At 44.2% G+C, this 21,361-nt stretch overlaps 2 protein-coding genes across 3 annotated transcripts in view; one reads left to right on the top strand and one right to left on the bottom strand.

Annotated features, from left to right (window-relative positions):
- Window positions 1–21,361, top strand: part of ACVRL1 (activin A receptor like type 1) — a 58,984-nt gene that overhangs the window by 30,938 nt on the left and 6,685 nt on the right. Inside the window, exon 10 of the mRNA XM_081960771.1 lies at window positions 9,452–9,582. Within this exon, the coding sequence (XP_081816897.1) occupies window positions 9,452–9,582 (131 nt within the window). The remainder of the gene's footprint in view (window positions 1–9,451; window positions 9,583–21,361) is intronic.
- On the bottom strand, window positions 476–21,351 carry LOC309396043 (uncharacterized protein). 2 transcript variants are annotated; one of them, XM_081960783.1, is made up of 3 exons: window positions 20,854–21,351; window positions 4,061–4,391; window positions 476–797 (listed from the first exon to the last, which is right to left on the bottom strand). In XM_081960783.1, the coding sequence occupies exons 1-3, from the start codon at window positions 20,977–20,979 to the stop codon at window positions 775–777; spliced, it is 480 nt and encodes a 159-aa protein (XP_081816909.1). In that variant the 5' UTR covers window positions 20,980–21,351; the 3' UTR covers window positions 476–774. The 2 variants fall into 2 exon arrangements, 1 of the variants encoding a protein (XP_081816909.1); XR_014176022.1 differs by lacking the exon at window positions 476–797 and having other exon boundaries at window positions 3,979–4,373.

Here is a 21,361-nt window from a genome sequence, read left to right as displayed (position 1 = left end):
CAGAGGGTTTGAGAGGCTTGCAAAGTGCTCCTGGGGGCTGGGGAGGGCAAAAAAGAGCAAAACATGGGCCATTTTTGCTCATTTTGCCCCCCCAGCCCCCAGGAGCACTCTACAAGCTTCCCAAAGCTCTGCATGCCCCCCCTTTTTTTTGCAAAAACTGGGCTGCTTTTGCAAAAAATGGCCCATTTTTGCTCATTTCCCCACCACCCAGGAGCACTCTACAAGCCTCCCAAAGCTCTGCATGCCCCCCCTTTTCCCCCAAAAAACGAGGCATGTAGAGTGTTTGAGAGGCCTGCAGAATGCAATTTTTTTAAAAAAAAATTTACCTCTTCAAAATCATGGTGTGTCTTATACTCCGGTGCATCTTATAGTCTGAAAAATATGGTAATATAACACAGAGAAAGAAAAGAAGAACTCAAAAGGAAAAGCTAAAAGTGCAAGAAAAAGAAAGAAAAATAGAAAGGAGAGGAAAAGGTACAAAGAATACCTCCTCTTTATTAAGCAGGTAGAAGAACAATTAAAATTTACCTCTTACTGTTACAACATATGATTGAAAATCGCAAATCATAAATTCCATTTTTTTTTAGTTTTATGCAAAAATCCATACAGCATTTCCAGTCAGCAATAAACAGTTTTTGTTTTCTCTGCTCAAAGAAGTCAATTTAGCCATCCCAGCAGGGTCTATCATCTTTATCAACCATTCTACTAGCCTTCTATCTCATTGCAGTAAGACCCAGGGAATTTTTGGATTTCCAGCTTTCTGGCCCCTGTCAGTTAGCACTTGTGCAGAAACTGCCCTAGAGTGAAAAAGGAAGACAGTGTATCTATAAACATGTGCATTTTTCAAGGATCAGAAGTATTCAGTTGATAGACTTCGACCCATAAAATATGTATTTGAAGAATTATGATGCTCAATAGTAAAGCTTCTAGGTTGTTCAAAAGGGCCCCAGCTCAACCCTCTAAATGAGGAGGGTCCCTTTCTGAAACTTTGTGTGAGACGCGGTGGCTCAGTGGCTAAGACGCTGAGCTTGTCCGTCAGAAAGGTCGGCAGTTCGGCAGTTCGAATCCCTAGCGCCGCATAACAGAGTGAGCTCCTGTTACTTGTCCCAGCTTCTGCCAACCCAGCAGTTCAAAAGAAGGGAAAATGCAAGTAGAAAAACAGGAACCACCTTTGGTGGGAAGGTAACAGTGTTCCATGCGCCTTAGATGTTTAATCATGCCGGCCACATGACCACGGAGACATCTTCGGACAGTGCTGGCTCTTTGGCTTTGAAACAAAGATGAACACCGCCCCCTAGAGTCAGGAACAACTAGCACATACGTGTCATGGGAACCTTTACCTTTTACCTTTCTGAAACTATGGGCTGGAATAAGCAATTCTGAGCTAAAGGCCAGCTCTCTTGATTTGAAGAGCAGCTTAAGTGAGGATATACATGTGAATCAAGAGCCAGCCCAGCACTGGGGTTAGCATGCTAAAATAGAAACTAAGGTAGTCCTCGTTTAACAACTGTTCAAAATTGCAATGGCCTCAGAAGGGGTGCTTTACAACTTATAATAATATAAGAGAACATGATGCCTTGTAACATAAAAAATACACGGATTCATCTCAAGCTCACATACACCCCCATTCTTTCCTCGGTTCCCCAATGCATGTTGAAAAAAGCCATGTCTTTAAATGCTTCCTAAATATGCCACATGGGGGTGCAGTTCTCCTATCAGGGAGGCAGAAGCTTTAACATAGAAGGAATCTCCTACCAGAAATGCTCGAAAATTAGGAAGTTGCTATGTACTGATGCTGACTGCTGGTTCATGTTTGCGATTGGATTGATTTGATCGAATGAATGAATGATTGCCTTTTATCCCACATTTGTTATCTTTTATAAATAATTCAAGGCTGCAAACATACCTAATATTCCTTCCTCCACCTATTTTCCCCCACAACCACCTGTGACGTGAGTTGGGCTGAGAGAGAATGACTGGCTCAAAGTCACCCAGCCAGCTTTCATACCTAAGGAGGGACCAGAAGTCACAACTGATTTCTGATTTCTGGTCTAGTGCTTTTAGATCAAACTATGCACTCATTTTCAGATCAAAGGCTAAAGTTCTTGACTGAAGGGGAGGCAGAATTTTAATTTTAATGTAAATAGTTTAATTTAGAAGTCGCCCATCTCCCAAATGACTGAGCAGCTGACAACTAAAGTTTGCGGTGCCTTCCTCTGGTTTTTCCAACCCATTCTTGGAGATGCTGGAAACTAAGTGTGGGATTTTTCTCTTTGCAAAAGAAGGAAGGAAGGAGAGAAAGAAAGAAAGAAAGAAAGAAAGAAAGAAAGAAAGAAAGAAAGAAAGAAAGAAAGAAAGAAAGAAAGAAAGAAGAGTTTGGTAGAGGCTTTTTCAACATATTAAAAGGCATACATTTTCATGAGCTGCATTAGATGCATAGAATGGCTCTCCTTTTCTGCAAAAGTTTTCCTTTTTTCTTCTTTCAAGAGAGGCACCCTCGGGACGAAATAATTTTACTCACCCAGGGCTGAAGGGAAAAAATGAGCAGATGTTTTAACAGAGCAATACCAATAGCCCACTTTGTCCAAGCTTATTGGAAGGTGCTCTCAATGTGTAACTCTGGATTACCACCCTACAAACCGTTACTTCTGTATGGTCCCTTGCTGTTTGGCTTCTTTTCAGTTCTTCCCAAACCACTAAGTCACTGGTCTGATTAACAGACTGTGCTAAACCCAAATGGGTTTCTTATTTTTGGCTTAGCCTAGGATGTTCCCTAAACCCAGCCACTCTACTTTATCATTTGTAGCTTAGTGTGAACGCAGACCAATGATGGCTTGTGCAATAAACTGATTAAACAAACAGAAGCTCAGCTTGGTGCCTGAAGCTATAACCATGTTGATGCCTGCCCTGTTTCAATCTGGGGGTTTCTTCCCCCCATCCCACCCCAACCAGAGATTATACTGTTGAAGTTTGTGAGCGTGTTAATTTCTTTCTTCTAAATCTCATTTCGTGTCTGATCCTTGACTACAGAAACAAGAGGCTTCAAAGAAAATAGTGATTACATTACAAACAGCCAAAATAAAATTCAATTGAGGCATGTATTAACTGAGCCAACTCTGTCTCCCTTTCTGAATAAATACCTGTAGTACTAGTTCATAAGTCAATTACATTCACAATAAAGGATCTTTAGCTGGCTGCCTTTTATGTGCCCTAAGGTACAAAGCCACTCTCTGCCTTTGGAAGATCCTGTACCATCTGCATATGAAAATTTGGCAGTATTGCTTGGCAAGGCATCGTGCCTATCTTCTAGCTAGAGCAAAGAACTGAGATGTGCTTTTACTGGGAATCAGGACCACATCATTCAAAATCAGGTTGTCAGATGGATTAGGGTCAAGTTACATTAAACTGTTTAGTGTAGAAAGGTTTAACAAAACTGATGGAGGTCCTAGGTAAATAGAGTTCTTGGCCAGCAGGTGGCACCAAAAGCATTAGTGCTGACAGCTGGTAGGAACCATTGAGCATTGTTAAGGAAAATATGTCCAATGAACCTATGGTAGTTTATTTTTTTATTTATTTGTCAAACATGTACAAGATAACAAGTATAGGTAAAGGTTCTTCTTGCACATATGTGCTAGTTGTTCCCGACTCTAGGGGGCTGTGCTCATCTCAAAGCCAAAGAGCCAATGCTTTCCGAAGACGTCTCCGTGGTCACGTGGACGGCATGACTAAATGCCAAAGATGCACAGAACACTGTTACCTTCCTTCCAAAGGTGGTTCCTATTTTCCCACTTGCATTTTTACATGCTTTCGAACTGCTAGGTTGGCAGAAGCTGGGACGAGTAAGGAGAGCTCACTCCGTTACACGGTCCTAAGGATTCGAACTGCCTAACTGCCAACTTTTCTGATTGACAAGCTCAGTGTCTTAGCCAGCGAGCCATGCGTCCCTAAAGTATAGGTATGAACATAAAAATGAAGAAAGGAAGTAAAAACAGATAAATGGGGACAGTAAGACAGGGACGGTAGGCACGCTGGTGCGCTTATGCATACTCACTTTACGGACCTCTTAGGAATGGGGTGAGGTCCACGGTAGACAGTTTGAGATTGAAGCTGTGAGGGTTTGGGGATGTAACAATGGAGTCAAGTAGAGCATTCCAGATGTTGACCACTCTGTTGCTGAAGTCGTATTTTCTGCAGTCGAGTTTGGAGTGGTTTACCTTGAGTTTGTATCGATTGTTTGCCCGTGTATTATTGTGGTTGAAGCTGAAGAAGTCGTTGACAGGCAAGACATTGTAGCAGACAATTTTGTGTAAAATGCTTAGATCGGACCACAGGCGGCGCAGTTCCAGATTGTCTAAGGCCCAAAAATGTCGAGCCTGGTGGCATAAGGGATTCTATTGTGAGCAGAGGAGGAGGAGTTCAGCTTCTCAAGTCACTCGTTTAGTAATGCTGAGTTCAACAACCATTCTAACTGTAACGTCAGACATTTAAAAGTCCATGGATAGGAAAATTCACATCCAACTTCAGCACAGCATTTTAATACTCAAAATGCTTTGCTGACGTTAGATTATGCCTCAAAAATCTATTAGAGTAAGGTCTGTAAAGCAAGCTAAATACTGAATCCATCCACACATTGTTTGCATATGTTTTTCAGTCTGTGTGTAGTACTTTTCAATTTGTCAGCATGCACCTAGGTGCTGGTTCATGGATATTCTGAACTGAAGAACTTATGAACTGTGGAGAGAAATATTCTTTCTGGTGCAGGCTTTGTTTCGGTTATCATCTAGAGCAGTGATGGCAAACCTTTTCGGCACCGAGTGCCGAAAAGGGAACACTTGGCTGCTATCAAGAAGTGGAGTTACCCAGGGGGCACGTGACCCCCACAACATTAACGTCCTGTTTCCGGAACACGCATACGTGCCAGCCAGCAAGTCTTCCACTTACTGCCGCGCTTGTGCACGCATCTATTGGCCGGCACATGCGCATTCTGGAAAATGGAAGGCCAGCTTTTCTGGTTTCTGACACTGCGTACACACAAAGGGCAGTTGATGGGCAGTATGCATGCGCACCGGAAACCCAGAAGAGGAATGGCTGATGTCGTGTGTGCCAGGCAAAATGGCTCCGTGTGCCACTTCGGGCACGCGTGCCATAGGCTCACCATCACGGATCTAGAGGTTTTTTTTTTTTCTACTGTACATGTTTCTATGCCCTGATTGTGAGATTGCAGACTTGTGTCCCTGATGAGTGCAACGCTAATTGGTTTAGCCAGAGGAAGCCCCTTAAAAGGTACACCCACTTGATGAGGTATGTCTCAGGACTTTGGAGAGGGTGGGGTGGCTTTTAATGTATCCTTCCCTCAAAATTCGCACTTGTTTCTCACACTTTTTGTCTTGCAGGAAACAGCCAAAACTTTTTTTTTCTGGGCAAGGTCTTTTGAGTGTAGCTTTTTTATCCACTTGTCATTGTTTCACCCTTGGATTTATTTTTATTATCATCTATTTTTACATCCTATGATTTGAAAGACATGCTAATGTGGATAGCGAAGTTATCGTAATAACAGTATAATAATAACACATAGACTTATATACCACTTCACAGTGCTTTAGAGCCCCTTCTAAGCAGTTTACAGAGGCAGCCTATTGCCCCCAATAATCTGGGTCCTGATTTTACCCACCCCAGAAGGATGGAAAGCTGAGTCAACCTTGAGCTGTTCAGAATCGAACACCTACAGAACGGCGTTCTAACCATTGCACCACCATGGCTCTGTGTAATATTTCCATCAAAATGAAAGTTAACAAGAACTGACAGGGGTTTTTTTCCCCAGGTAATGCATTGGTAGTTCCTTCTAGCTGTAACGATGCCAGGATTTTGTAACCATTAGTCTCAAATATCTTTAAGGGTTTATGGTATACTTTAGTTCAACAGATGCCCCATAATTTATAAAGCTATCCTTTCTGAATGCTTACTAAATCATTTGTTATTAATCTTGGCTAAAATATATCCCAACAGCAGAAACTATATAATTTTGATCCTGTCAAAAGTTGAACTACCTTGGTTTAATACCATGAACGTGTTTCAAGAACATGAATCTTGCGTGTTTCAAGTCGTAATGAGTTGAGCATCCTATGAATGTAATTTAGAAATGAATAAAATTGCAAATTGGGAGTGAGATTGCAGCAGTACTTGTCTGCGTTTGTTTGCACAGAAACAAGAACAAGATAGATGAGTCATTAGTAACTGCAATGTTTATGTTTGCCAATTTCAAAGTAGCTTTCACAGTGAGAAATATTGATTCTAGCATGAGGTCTGTAAGACCCTTGCCGAGCAAGTAGCTCCCAAAATATATACAGATAGTCCTTGACTCATAACAGTTTAGTGTTTAGTGACCATTCAAGTTACAATGGCATTGAAAAAAATGACTGCAGGCTATTTCTGCCGACTGCCGGCTGCCTGCAATTTGGCAGTTCGAATCTCACCAGGCTCAAGGTTGACTCAGCCTTCCATCCTTCCGAGGTGGGTGAAATGAGGACCCAGATTGACCCAGGACAATAGGCTGACTCTGTAAACCGCTTAGAGAGGACTGTAAAAGCACTGTGAAGCAGTATATACAATATTTTTCAGACTATAAGATGCACAAAGATTTTGAAGAGGTAAATTTTAAAAAGGTTTTTGCCCTCCCCGGCACCCAGGAGCACTCTGCAGGCCTCCCAAAACCTCTGCATGCCCTATTTTTGAGGCTCCTAGGGGCTGGGGAGAGCAAAAAAACAAGCAAAAAGTGACCCGTTTTTCGCAAAAACAGGCCCATTTTTTGCAGAAAAATTGAACGCCCAGAGGATGTGGTAGACCTGTTGGGGAGGACGTGCTGGGGAGGACAAAAAGTAAGCAAAAAACAGCCCATTTTTTGTGGAAAATTGGCTCATATTTTTTGCTCATTTTTGCCCTCTCTGGCCCCCAGGAGCACTTTGCAGGCCTCCCAAACCCTCTGCATGTCCATTTTTGCAAAAAACTGAATGCCCAGGGCGGGGATTTGGGAGGCCAAAAATGTTGTATTTGGTGTATAAGACGCACCCAGATTTTCACCCTCTTTTTTGGGGGGAAGGTGCGTCTTTTACTCCGAAAAATACAGCAAGTCTATGTGCTATTGTTAGTGCTATGATGGTTGCAGTGTCCTGGGATCATGTGATCACATTTGCAATCTTCTGACAAGGAAAGTCAATGGGAAAGCCAGATTCATTTAACAACCGTGTCAATAGCTTAACAACTGCAATGATTCACTTAACAGCTATGGCAAAACAGGTCATAAATGGGGCAAAATTCACTTAACTAATATCTCACTTAGCAAGAGAAACTTTGGGCTCAGTTGTGGTCGTAAGTCGAGGACTACCTGCATTCTATGGAGGAGAAGAAACAGGACTCACATGAAGAACTATTGTTTTTTTAAAAAAAATCTTTTTAATCTTCCACTCTGAAAGATCCATACTATTACATACACTAATTCAGTTGCCAAATTTGAAAAACATCTGATCTGCACCAATTTAGCCTCATTTTCCCATTTTTCCCTATAAGGAAACAGCAGCCTACGTCAAGCCTTCCTTCAACATTAGCCCCCCGCCCCTCCCACCTACCTACCTTGCTAAGCCAGTGGAAAGTGCTTTATTGCATTTAATGGAAGACGTGTGAGCATTTGCTCATGAGGCGTGCATGGGCATGTGCGTTGTCACTAGCAAAAGTAGTCTCTCCACTTGCTATTTCTCAGTGGAAGCTGTTTAAAACATTTTTACCTTGGTCCTTCCTGTATTTTTCCACTTGGCTTTCTCAGGGCTCTGATGCTGTTTTCATACAAAGTACATTATGCCAGGGGAAAACCAGTCATGTCTGAAATGTAATACTTGTTCCATTTTGTAAGTTCTTTATCATTTTGTAAGGGATGCTTAGTGTCGACTTGCCGAATTCTGACAGCACTGAGATGATAGGAAATTGAGCTCACTGTGGTTTTGGATTGTCCTATAATGCACAAACCTGTTGTGGCCGCAGATTCGAACAGTGAGGAGGTTAGGGAGGAACATGGGCCAGTCCTGGAGTCTGGGAAAGGCTCTGATGAAGGCTCTGTGTTGGAGGCAGAGAGGGGCCAAGGGCCGTCTGACAGTTATCAGCTGCCTTCAGAGTCAGACATCAATGAGGCAGAGGAACAGCTGGAGCCTGTTCCCAGTGTGCACAAGCGCAGAGTTGCCAGACGAAGGGAACAGCTAAAGAACAGGGGTCAATTTGGGAGTAAGGCCACAGGTGGACAATGAATGGCGCTTCCCAGAGGAAATAAAAGGGGAGTGAAAGGGGAGTGGAGTTTGCAGGAGACAATTAGTTCACTTAATTGGTTCGTGACTCTCAAAGACTCCTTGCCAGGTTTTGCAGATATCAGCCTGGCAGCTCTCCAAGCCAGATAAGGTCTGTGACTGTAAATCCTCCCTTGAAAGACTTTGTTGGATGTGAATGAGCAGAATTCACAGTAAATTAATAAAAGGGGTTTTTATCGGGACAAAGAGTTTGCTTCATGTTCTTCGGAAGCTTCGGTCAGAACAAAACCATACTGGCTTCATTGTCATATTACCTGTAAGATTCTAAGCTGTCTTTGGATTCTTTGTTCTTTCTTAAACTCTACACATTTGATATTATGCATCTGCTTCAGGTGGTAAGAGAAAATACATTTGCTTTGTGCAATTTTTTTTTTCTTATGTCTCAGACTTTAAGAATCAACCTGCAAATGGATTCTTGGGACAGTTGCTGATTTGCTCCTGCTTCCTATTTGTCTCCAAAACATTTCAATGCTCTCAGCTAAAGAGTTAACAAATCAGAATAGAAAATCTGACTACTGACCACGAGTATTTACTATTGTACTTAATAAGAGTCAAACCAAATGTCTGTCTAATTCACTCTCTCTAGATTCTCACAGAATAAAGGGGCACTGGAATAAAACCATGTAGATCACTTTGCCCTGATATGTTGCCCCTATGCCCACCTGGACGTTGTCAGGGTAGAATCTTTTCTGAGATTTTTCCAGAGGAAATGTTTTAAAGTCCTTTATTTAACACACTCTTGGAACTGGTTGGGTTGCCAAATTACAGAAATGCACATCAAGACAGGTCTTTTCTACAGCAACGTCCTCAAATTCAGTTCAATTGTTTTTGATTCCAGGACAAAAAGAAAGACGTTAGCTTATATGGTGTTGAAGAAGAACATGATAGTTCGCACAGGATCTAAACAAATTCCAATTCCATGTTCAGGATGATCCCCCTAGTCTGAGCTAATGGGCAGATTTAGCATGTATATATATGTCCTTATTTGACTATGTTGGACATAACAGATGGTACAGGAAGACGATGTTCACACCAAATAATCTCTGCATGCTTGCCATCTCAAGACTTCTCCTTCCTGTTCCCTCCATATTTTTATCCTGCAGGGATTATTGAAGATTATAAACCTCCTTTCTTTGACTTGGTTCCAGTCGACCCCAGCTTTGAAGACATGAAAAAAGTGGTTTGCATTGACCAGCAGACACCCACCATTCCAAATCGGATGTTCTCTGACCCGGTGAGTGATGCAGTCTGTTAGAAAGATAACTTTTAGCGTTTTATTTTGTTATTTAACAGGAAGGGGTGGTTCCTGTTGTTTCAAAAAGGACGCTTGCTGAGCTAGGATTGCTGTGTGGCCATCAACTTCCAGAGTAGAGGCAGAAGCAAAGAAAGCATCTTATACTACGCCAGCATAGGAATCAAGCTTCTATTGAACAATATGGGGAGACAGAGGCTCCTTCCATGCAGGAGGAAAGCTATGCCCTATCCCAATGATGCCATGTATCAAGAGGTGGGCTTCAAAAATGTTAACAACGGGTTCTCTGCCTGGTTGCTGAGTGGGCGTGGCCTTGTTGGCCTCCTGCACCACGGTGGGAGGGGGTATTTTCGACCTCCCCGGGCTCCAGAGGCTTTCCTCACGCCTCCAGGAGGGTGAAAACAGCCTCTCCCAGGCTCTGGTGGCCCTCTGGAAGCCGGAAACTCCTGTTTCTGGCCTTCCAGAACTTCCAGGAGGCCCATTTTTCACCTTCCCTGAGCCTCCACGTGGGCTGTGTATTTACCTGACATCCCAAACTGGCTTTGTGGGGACTCCTGGGAGGGGAGGGGAGGGGCAGGGCCAGCTAGGGGTGGAATTTGTGGGTTCTCTGAACTGGGAAGATTCTTAGCTAGAGCCTCTCCCAAACCCGTGCAAACCCTTTGCAGCCCTCCCCCCCGGCATGTATCTTCTAACTGTCTTGGAAATATGAGATGATTTACCCCATCAGCTAATTCACTCCCCTTTCTTCTCTGAAAGAGCTGCCCTGATGATCATGTTTAGCACTTCCTCCAAAGCAGCGTTCCTTAGGCCAAAGTCACTTTAATATGCGTAGACTTCAACTCCCAGAATTCCTCAGTCAACATGCTGACTGGGGGATTCTGGGAGCTGGAAGTCCACCCATTTTAAAATTGTCAAGGTTGAGAAACTCTGCTCTACAACTGCATTTCCCTACAAGGATGCCCACTTTTGCTACACAAGGGCTGCCGTGCCTTGGCGTTCTCCCCTTGGGAGAATTCTGGGCTGCCCCATCACATTATGGCCCTGTTTGGGATACTTAACTATTTAATTTAATCATATTTGTGTGGCAACCCAGCTCACAAAAAGTGACTTTGGGCAGTCTACAACACAGGTGTCAAACTCGTAATGTCACATTGTCATAATGTGACACATCACAACTTTTTCCCCTTTCGCTAAACTAGGGGTGGGTGTGGCCAGCGTGTAACGCATCCGGCTTGCGGGCAGCAAATTTGACATCCCTGGTCTACAACAATCAACAAAATAAGAACAATATTTAAAAAAAAACAATCATTATAAAAGGATCAAAAATCATTATTAAAGCAAAACAAAAAAAACACTGTAAAAATTAAAAAGGGATTGCTTTGTATGGTTGTTTCAAAAATTATGAGGTGGATTTGAGAGGCAAGCTATCTGCAGGGCAACATCTGAAGAAATAATATTTCTAACAGTCCAGATTGCCACTTAAAGATTTATCCTATAGCTTTGTGTCTTCTAGCTAGTCAGAAGACACAGGGCCCATATGTGTCTTGTCCTTTCCAATTCCCTATCCTTTTTCTACATTTTCTATCTTTCCCAATTTTCTTCGTTACAAAAACCAGCATTCTACAACTGTAGAACATCTGTCTGAGATGGGGCTGAATGAATGAAGCAAGGAATAGGGAAGAAAATCCGTGATTTGCTCTTTGTTTCCAGTGGGCCAGGCCAATCTCTGACATGATAACTGACAAATCTACTGCAGGACCTACTTGACTTTTATAAGACAGAGAAGCGCAGATTGGGTTGTAAATTAAGACTTCGGATCCATGGGAGAGAATCTTGGCACTAGTTCAGGAAAAGAAAGAAAAAAAAAGAATGCAAAGATAAGACAAGCAGGAAGAATCGTGGGCAGCGGCTGCTGGAATCCCAGAAGCTAGAGGGAGGATGACCAGGGCCTTGGGTGGTCAGGAGATAAAATGCCAGCACAGAGCTATTCGCCCTCCTTAGGGTAAACCATGCTGTGCAAACAAGTGGATGATAAGGGATTGTTTGTTGCTTTGCAGACCACCAAATTGAAGATTCCTCCATGTGAGCAAGGGTGTGCCCCAATTAGCAATTGAATTTGAACAGGGCCATAACCTTAATTAAGGAAGGAATGGATGAAGGGCCAGCATCATTCAGCCTGAACAGCATTTCATGCTTTGAAAAGCCCTGTCCACTACTTAATCCCATGAAGAAAGCTTTTATTTCTCATTCTCATATTCCATGACATTTTTTCCGCCACGGAGATCTGAATCTGTGATGGCGAAGCTATGGCACAGGTGGCATGCAGAGCCCTCTCTGCGGGCACACAAGCCGTTGCCCCAGCCCAGCTCCACAGTGCCTCCTGCCAACCAGCTGGCCTTTGGGTCTTTGCCACACATGTGCAGGGGGTGGTCGCATTGCATTTTGGGGGTTCACGTGTGCATGCCCCCCTGCTCCCCGTTTTGGGCTTGGAAAGCCTCCCGCACCAACCTGGAAGCCAAAACGGGGTGCGGGGGCACCATGCGAGCCCCCCCATGCCCTGTTTTGAGTCTGGAACCAACCTGGAAGCCGAAAATGGGCGAGGGGGGAAAGACGCATGCACCGGGGGGGGGGCGCTCTCATTCATTTTGGGATTCACACATGCACTTTGGGCGCTCGGCATCAAAGGTCTCCATCACTGATCTAAATGGTAAATATGTCCCCTAAACTGAATTAGTGGAGAGATAGCAAATAGCTCAAGATCACATGATGAACTTCATACTTTCCTTGGGCCAACAATCTCTGTGGCTGATCTCATTTTGATAGTGTTTTTTCTATACAGGTAGTCCTCAACCAATGACCACAATTGAGCCCAAAAGTTTTATTGCTAAGGGAGTTAGCTGTTAAGTGAATTCTGCCCCATTTTATGATCTTCTTTGCCACCGTTGTTAAGGGAATCACTGCAGCTATTAAGTTAGTAACACAGTTGTTAAGTAAATCTGGCTTCCCCATTGACTTTGCTTGTCAGAAAGTCACATGATCATATGACACACACAGCCCCAGGAGAACACTGCAACCAACGTAAATGTAAGTCAGTTGCCAGGCATCCGAATTCTGATCATGTGACCATGGAGATGTGTTGTGGCCCAGCAGCGGCCGGCTGAGCTGTTGGTGGACTCGGACAGCTCAGACCATTGTGGGACTGATCTGGAGGATGAGGAAGACTCTGGAGGGTGTTTGGAGTCAGAGCAGGAACTAGGGAGGCCTGTTGGCCACCAGGTGGCCTCTGAGTCAGGGAGCAGTGAGGAGGAACAGAGGGGGGTTGTCCCTGATGTGCATAGGCATAGAATTGATAAGAGAAAGGAACAGCTGTGGAGAAGACGTCATAGAAGAAAGCAAGGACAGCTGGTTAAGGGTGTGGCCCCTCCCAAAGAGTTTATAGGTGGAGCGACGGGAGGGGAATCTTTGCAGGAAACAACAGTCCATTTTACTAGCCGTTGAGAAAGCATTCCAGAACTCTAATCTTGGTTTCTTGAAGATAGCGTTCTAGGCTCGTAGCCAAGGGGTGGTTTTATCTCTGTAATTAGTTGTGGCAGACAGCCAAGCCTGTGTCTGCATATTCATTAGAATCACGGGACAGAACAGAGATGCTACAGAGGTCATAAGCATGAAAAACAATCATGACTCACTTTCTCAGTGTTGTCGTAACTTTGAACCGTCACTAAATGAACTGTTGTAAGTTGAGGACCACCTGTACTTTATCTGGAAAGGAGACTGGAGTGGAGCACTCCGAATTATGAAACCCTTCCCAGACCCTCATTGCCAGCTACCAGAAGCCTTGAGACACAAATAATCTATCCTCAATACTAAAGCCATAGGGCAGGGGTCAGCAATCTGCGGCTCTGGAGCCACATGTGGCTCTTTCATCCCTCTGCTGCGGCTCCCTGTCGCTAAAAATAACCACCAATGTGCGACACCCATCAGCAGACAATTTATTGAGCTTTTCGACCCCCGGTAGGCCAACCATGGATAAATCCAAGAAAAGAAAAGTTTCAGAAGAAAACAGAACCTTTAATTCAAATATGCTGGTTTTGGAGGCGCTCAGGAAATAATCAGGCACGGGAAGGGTTTTGTGGCCCCCCAGTGTTTTCTTTTCTGTGGGAAAAGGGCTGTCCAAATGGCTCTTTGAGTGTTTAAGATTGCCGACCCCTGCCATAGGGTAACATAGCTTTAGCCTATGTTAGCCAACATTGTACCAGGTCCTCCTGATTATGTAACTTGTTCCTACAGCATGGGAAATTCTGTAATGTCATCACACAGGCTATATGCTGAGACAACACTTTTAGAGCTGACATTTGCGTGCCTAATGAAGCAACAGAATAACTTCGCTGCACAGCCCGGGAAGAAAAACAAATGCAAATAGCCCCAACCATTTTCGCTGATGTGACTCTAAAGTTACAACAAATTGGGATGAAGTCATTCACATTGTCCTTTGCCAAAGATCGAACATTCCTAGTGATGGAGTACCCCATCACAAGACACACAAATGCATTTATCTTGCCTAAATTACTGCAAGACACTTTGCAAAGGCTGCCCTGGAAGACCATTCAGAAGCTTCAAACTGGTCCAAACTGGGACAGTGCAAGTGGTTAAAGGCATACCATTGACTGATAAGATGCAGGGAGTGCAGGGGGCTTTGTAGATGACCTATCCTTGGGAGCAGGCACTGGTCTGCTAAATTGTAACCCTTTTTAGTGCTTAAGTAGAACAATTCCTTTCTTTCTTCGGTCCATCTGTCTCCTGTGCCTACTCATCTTTCTGGGGTTTTTTTCTTATATAGTTTTTATTAAACATTTTTACCTTTAAAAACAGAAAGAAAAACACAATAACAAAAAAAGAAACAAAAAGACATACATAACAATATAAAGTAATTATACAGCCTTCTGTATCGGCATTCATGTTTAGCCTTTGTAGTTCTACATTCTCCATTGCCTTCCTATCGGTTTTACCTTCTCTAATAATATAATAACAGTAGTACTAACACTTGTAGTAATGTTAATTGTTCTCTCTGTTTTATTTTTGAATTGTTTCATCTCTCTGTTTTATTCTCCCTTCCTCTTTGCTTCTTTGGCAGCTCGGCTACTCTTTTTCCTTGCCTCTCCCCGTTCTGTTTTTTTTTTAATGGGGGTGGGTGGGTGTTGAAGACAGGATGTGTCTCTGCACAAACATATACAGTGACCATTTAGTGACCATTCAAAGTTACAACAGTGCTGAAAAATGTGACTTATGGCAGTTTTTCACACTTTAGGATCATGGCAGCATCCCCGTGGCCACGTGATCACAATTTGGACGCTTGGCAACTGACTCGTATTTATGACGGTTGCAGTGTCCCGGGGTCTTGTGATCACCTTTTGCGACCTTTTGATAAGCAAAGTCAACGGGGAAGCCAGATTCATTTAATAACCGTACTACTAACTTAACAACTGCAGGGATTCACTTAACAACTGTGGCAAGAAAGGCCATAAAATGGGGCAAAACTCATTAAACAACTGTCTCAGTAACCAAAATTTTAGGCTCAATTGTGGTCGTAAGTTGAAGACTACCTGTATATTTACTTGTGTTTGTGCACATGAGGTTGATTTCAGTGTAATTGGCCATATGCAGATTGGCCTCAATTTATTTTCTAAATGGATATCTTATTTTATAGGCTAGTTATGGCTAACCTTTTTGCCATCATGTGCCAAAAGCGAGGGGAGGGTGGGGGGATCGTGCATGTGCGTGCCCATACCCATAATTCTATGCACCCTCCCCCCACGCGTGCATGTGACCACCCCCATGTGTGTGTGGATTTCCCCCACGCATGCACACACAATGGCATGGTGGACCCATTTTTTACCCTCCCCAGGCTCCAGAGGCTTTCCACGAGGCTGTTTTTGCTCATTCATTCTAGTACTTGCGTTATGTTTTTGGTTTTTTTGACCCTGTCTTTCTTGGATAGAAGCATATCCCACCCACATATTTATTTGGACACTGACCTCCGTCAGTGGACCAGACGAGCCGTCAACAGCGAGTCTTGAGAGACCATTCTGGGAGGAGTTTGACTCTGTTGCCCCCGAGGATTTGGACAGGTTGCGTGGACGGCTACAACCCACCAGATGTTCAATGGACCCGTGCCCCTCCTGGCTGGTACTGGCAGCCTGGGAGGTGACACGAGGCTGGCTTCTGGGCCTGGTGAATGCCTCTTTGGGTGAGGGTTACTTACCAACCGCCTTGAAAGAGGCGGTGGTGAGACCCTTGCTCAAGAGACCTTCGCTCGACCCAATGGAGCTAGCTAATTACCGTCCAGTCTCCAACCTCCCCTTCTTGGCGAAGGTTGTTGAGAATGTGGTGGCGCAGCAGTTTCCACGACACCTGGACGAATCCGACTATCTAGACCCACGCCAGTCCGGCTTCCGACCCGGACACAGCACTGAGACAGCCTTGGTCGCGTTGGTTGATGATCTCTGGAGGGCCAGAGATAGGGGTTGTTCCTCTATCCTGGTCCTATTAGACCTCTTGGCGGCTTTTGATACCATCGACCATGGTATCCTATTGCGCCGGTTGGAGGGGATGGGAGTCGGAGGCACCGTTCTGCGGTGGTTCGGCTCCTACCTCTCCGACCGGAAGCAATGTGTGTTGACAGGGGGGCAGAGGTCATCCCTGAGGCCACTCACTTGTGGGGTGCCGCAGGGGTCGGTCCTCTCGCCTCTCCTGTTTAACGCATATGTGAAGCCACTGGGTGAGATCATCTGTGGCTTTGGGGTTGAGTACCACCTGTACGCTGATGACACTCAGCTGTACATTTCAACCCCAAACCACCCCAACGAGGCTGTCGAAGTGATGTCCCGGTGTTTGGAAGCTGTCGGGGTCTGGATGGGGGACAACAGACTCAAACTCAACCCCTCCAAGACCGAGTGGCTATGGGTACCGGCACCTCGGTTCAGCCAGCTGACACCATCGCTGGCCATAGGGGGCGAACAACTGTCCCCTGTGGAGCGGGCGCGCAATTTGGGCGTCCTCCTTGATGCCCAGCTGTCACTGGAGGACCATGTGGCAGCCGTGGCAAGGGGGGCGTTCCACCAGGTTCGCCTGGTGTGCCAATTGCGCCCCCTACTGGACCGGAGTGCCCTGCGCACCGTCACTCATGCGCTGGTGACGTCTCGCCTGGACTACTGCAATGCCCTCTACATGGGGCTTCCCTTGGGACGCATCCGGAGACTGCAGCTAGTTCAGAACGCAGCCGCGCGGGTTATCATGGGGAGTACACGTTACTCCCACGTAACATCGCTCCTGCGCGAGCTGCACTGGCTACCTGTGGCCTTTCGGGTGCGTTTCAAGGTATTGATCACTATCTTTAAAGCGCTCCATGGCATAGGACCTAGATATCTGCAGGATCGTATCCTACCACACACGTCCCTGCGACCTATTCGCTCACACAGGGAGGGACTCCTCCTGGTGCCGTCCGCTAGGCAGTGTCAGCGGGCGACACCTAGGAGTAGGTCCTTCTCTGTGATGGGCCCAACCCTCTGGAATGACCTCCCCCCCGACATTCGAACCACCACCGACCTCCGTTCCTTCCGTCAAAAGTTAAAGACTCACCTATTTCAATCAGCTGGCCTGGCACTTTCTTAGTTTTACCTCCCGGGGATTTATTCTGATTGGGTTTGGGTTTTTAATTGGGGATGTTTTTAGGGTTTTAGAATATATTTATTTCTTGTACAGCCTATCTCCTCCATCCAAATGTATTTAATTGTTTTATGATTGTATTTTTATCTGCATTGACTGTACACCGCCCCGAGTCCCTTTTTGGGAGAGGGGGCGGTCTAGAAATCCAAGAAATAAATAAAATAAATAAATTTGGGAGGGTAGGCCTTGCACAGGACTTTTCTCTCTCTCTCTGACTGCTTTTTTTAGAAAATTCAGAGATGCCTTTTGTTTCATAGATATATTTCACTATTGATGCCTTTCTGATGTCCTTAGTGCCACTCTCCTCAGAGGCCATGACTGTTGCTAGGACACCTCCCTCCTTCCCTCCCCTTCCCAGAACTGTGTGATTGACACACACGCCCTGCTTCCACTTTTCTGTAATCCCTGTCAGACCGTCTTGGTACCTGAACAATGAGGGACGAGGGTTTGCCTCTGTTACTGCCCCCCCCTCAGGTGATCTGTACTCAGAACACAACCAGAGGTGGGTTTCTGCCATTTCAGCCCGGATCGGGCAAACCAGTAGCGGTGGCAGTGGGAGGCTCCGCCCACCTACCCCGACACTGTGCAGAAGTGTCACGCGCACACATGCGCGTACAAGCGAACCGATACTAAAAAAAATGGAAACCCACCACTGGAATGCAATCTCTAAATGGCATCTTATGGAAAGTCTGGAAAACACCATGCTTAGTCGGTTCTATTCCAACTTTCATTTCAAAGTGTACATCGCTTCCTGTTTACAACAGGCACCTCCAGAAATCCCTGTTCCATCAGATAAATCGAGGGTTATCTCTACATTCTGTCTCCCAGGGTATCCTATAGTCTGGAGACATTAAATTCTCAAATGCATGCTAAATCCTCAGAAGGAAATGATAAATCTTCAGGGTAGCTTTAGCTGTCAGCCGAAATGAACCTTTCATTTCCTCAGCTTATTTTTTTTCCCCCTTCAAGGAGGTTTGCTTGCTAGTTGCAGATGTAGCAGTGATATAGTTGAACAAAGCCAACTAGGTGACCTTGTACGAGCCATTCTGTCTCAGCTTTAGGCAGAAGGGAATGGCAAACCACTTTTGAAAAATCTTGGCAAGAAAAAAAACCTGCAGGGACTTGTCTAATCAGTCACCAGGAGCCAACATTGAGTTGAAGGCGCCCCTTCCTCCAAAAACATATTTAATAATCTCCTGCTTAGAAGCTTGTTTGCTTATCTATCTATCTATCTATCTATCTATCTATCTATCTATCTATCTATCTATCTATCTATCTATCTATCTATCTATCATCTATCTATCTATCATCTATCTATCTATCTATCTATCTATCATCTATCAATCTATCATCTACCTATCATCTATCTATCTATCTATCTATCTATCTATCTATCTATCTATCTATCTATCTATCATCTATCTATCTATCTATCTATCATCTATCTATCTATCTATCTATCTATCTATCATCTATCTATCTATCTATCTATCTATCTATCTATCTATCATCTATCAATCTATCATCTACCTATCTATCATCTATCTATCTATCTATCTATCTATCTATCTATCTATCTATCTATCTATCATCTATCTATCATCTATCTATCATCTATCTATCATCTATCTATCATCTATCTATCTATCTATCTATCTATCTATCTATCTATCTATCTATCTATCTATCTATCTATCTATCTATCTATCTATTTATATCCCACCTTTATTATCTTTACAAACAACTCAAGGGAGCAAACATACATAATGCTCCTCTTTTCCTCACAACAACAAAGCTGTGAGGTGAGAGAGTGTGACTGGCCCAAGCCAACTTTCCTGCCTAAGACGGAACTAGAATTCACAGGAACCTGGTTTCTAGCTTGGTGTTTTAACCACTAGATCAAACTGACTCTCAAATGTGTTGCCAGTCATATTGAGGAAAAGAATAAAAGGGAATTTTATAGAACTAAGATCTATTCTATATTATTGGGTGTCACAAATGGAAGTTGACCAAGTTTGACCCTATCAGAGTAGGAGGGAGATGTTCATATTTGATTCTTATTAATGATGGCACCCCTATTGGTTCAATTGCTGTTTTGCTGCAGAGATCATCATGACAATAAAATAATTTATATTGTACCTTACCAAACTTCAGTTCCCCCCACCCACCCACACACACAATTCTTTAACATGCATCTATTCCAGGAATAATTTTTTGAACAGTGCTAAAATTCTTTCTTCTACATTTCAACGAGAATATAAACAAAATAACTGGTGCTACACCAGACCTTCCAAGCTCTTTTAAAAATCAACTCAAACTGAGTAACTTTTTTTTAGCAATTCACCCTATTAGACCCTGCCCCTACTGGACATGAGATCCAGATATAAACGCAATCTTAATCAGAGACTGATCCACTTATGACAGTCAAAAGATCTGAGGTACAGGTAACCCTCAACTTACAACCACAATGGAGCTCAACATTTATGCTGCTAAGTGAGACAGTTGTTAAGTGGTTTATGCCCCAACAACCTTTCTTGCCATCTAGGATTTGTTCACCAAACCGTAGTTGTTAAGTGAATCACTGCATTTTTTCCAGTAACATGGTTGTTAAGTGAATCTGGCTTAAAAGCATCTTAAAAAGGAAAGCTCGAGGAATGTGCCATAGTGCAGGACACCAACTAGGCCATGCCCACCTAGCAACGGGGCAGCGAACCCATTGCTACAATTTTTGAAGTCCATCCCTGCCCGGGAGACTGCAGCTGTCATAAATATGAATCAGTTGCCAAGCGTCTGAATTTTGATCACATGATCATGAAGATGATGCAACGATCATGTGAAAAATGGTCATAAGTCTTTTTTTTTCTCAGTGCTGCTGTAAATTTGAACGATCACTAAATGAACTGCTATAAGTTGAAGACTACCTGTATTCCCACCTAAGAAATATCTCCCTAATCTGAATAACAGTATAAACTAAGCATTTAATTTTCATTGTGTGTTCACATTATAGCTGTCCTTGGTGCTATAAACTTCTGAATTGCTCCCAAAGTCAGATATTGAGAATATGACTATGCCACTCCTAGATGTCATAAATCTAAAAAACTTCAGCATCAACTCAAAACCTAGCTCTGACTGAAAATTCTGTCAGGCAGTAAGAAATGACGTGAAAGTATTAATTCCTTAGTTTAGCCTTGATCTATCCTTATAAACTCTAACTCTGATTGTGGCACCAAGTTCAACAAATACTATCCCTGACTTCCACCTCATATTAACAAGCAGGCCTGATCAATGGTGGTATTCAAAATTTTTTTGCTACCAGCTCAGTGGGCGTGGCTAGGTGGGACAGCATGTGACTGAGTGTACGTGGCCAATGTGATGTCATTCACGCCCATGCCCACTCAGTCACATGCCCCCCACCTAGCCACGCCCACAAGAAAAGGTAGGAACATTTTTAGGATTTTTCCCTATCCACACCCTTCGCTAGTTGCCATTTCCCCGCTTACTCCCTCCACCACCATCTCTTTGGTTGCTTACCTTCCGCGGTGGCTGGTCCAGTCCAGAAAGCAAGCTGACTAGAGTTTTCAGCGGCACCCAGCCAGCTGCTGCTGCTGGGAAGCGGCTGGCTGGCAAAGAAGCTTCCCAGCTGCTGCCTCGTTGCATACCAGCTCTCAAAGAGGCCAGCAGCTGCTCACAAACTTCTGAAAAGTCCTCCGGTCGATGAAAAAGCGGCTGCAGTTGCCGCCATCTTCTTCATGCATGCGCATCCCATTGCCTTGCAAGTCTCCTTGGACTAGAGGACTACCGGTTCGCCGAACTGGCCAAAATTTCTGTCACCGATTCAGCCGAACCAGTGCGAACCGGCTGAATACCACCTCTGGGCCTGATGCTTAAAAACAGAGAGACTGTCCTTTAAAACATGTAAGAAAAGTATCCCACCCTTGCATGACTAGTCGTCTCAGCATGATGTACAATCCCAACATCTAAGATTTATTCAGCAAACCATAGTTAAACTGTGTCAGGCTTTTGCTCAGGATGGGAGTCC

This window comes from Natrix helvetica, assembly GCF_964273705.1.
Source record: "Natrix helvetica genome assembly, chromosome: 1".
In the NCBI taxonomy this organism is placed as follows: domain Eukaryota; kingdom Metazoa; phylum Chordata; class Lepidosauria; order Squamata; family Natricidae; genus Natrix; species Natrix helvetica.
The sequence above is the reverse complement of the archived record's forward strand: the minus strand, read 5'-3'. Positions and strand labels throughout refer to the sequence as shown.

Bases quoted from the DNA above. Each gene is read 5' to 3' on its own strand.
- LOC309396043 (XM_081960783.1), bottom strand. From the start codon at position 20,979: ATGCAACGAGGCAGCAGCTGGGAAGCTTCTTTGCCAGCCAGCCGCTTC. The intron at 4,392-20,853 runs GTAAGCAACCAA...TGCTCACAATAG, and splicing joins TGGACCAGCCACCGCGGAAG to AATCCCTTATGCCACCAGGC. The intron at 798-4,060 runs GTCCGTAAAGTG...TTTTCACTCTAG, and splicing joins CCTCACCCCATTCCTAAGAG to GGCAGTTTCTGCACAAGTGC.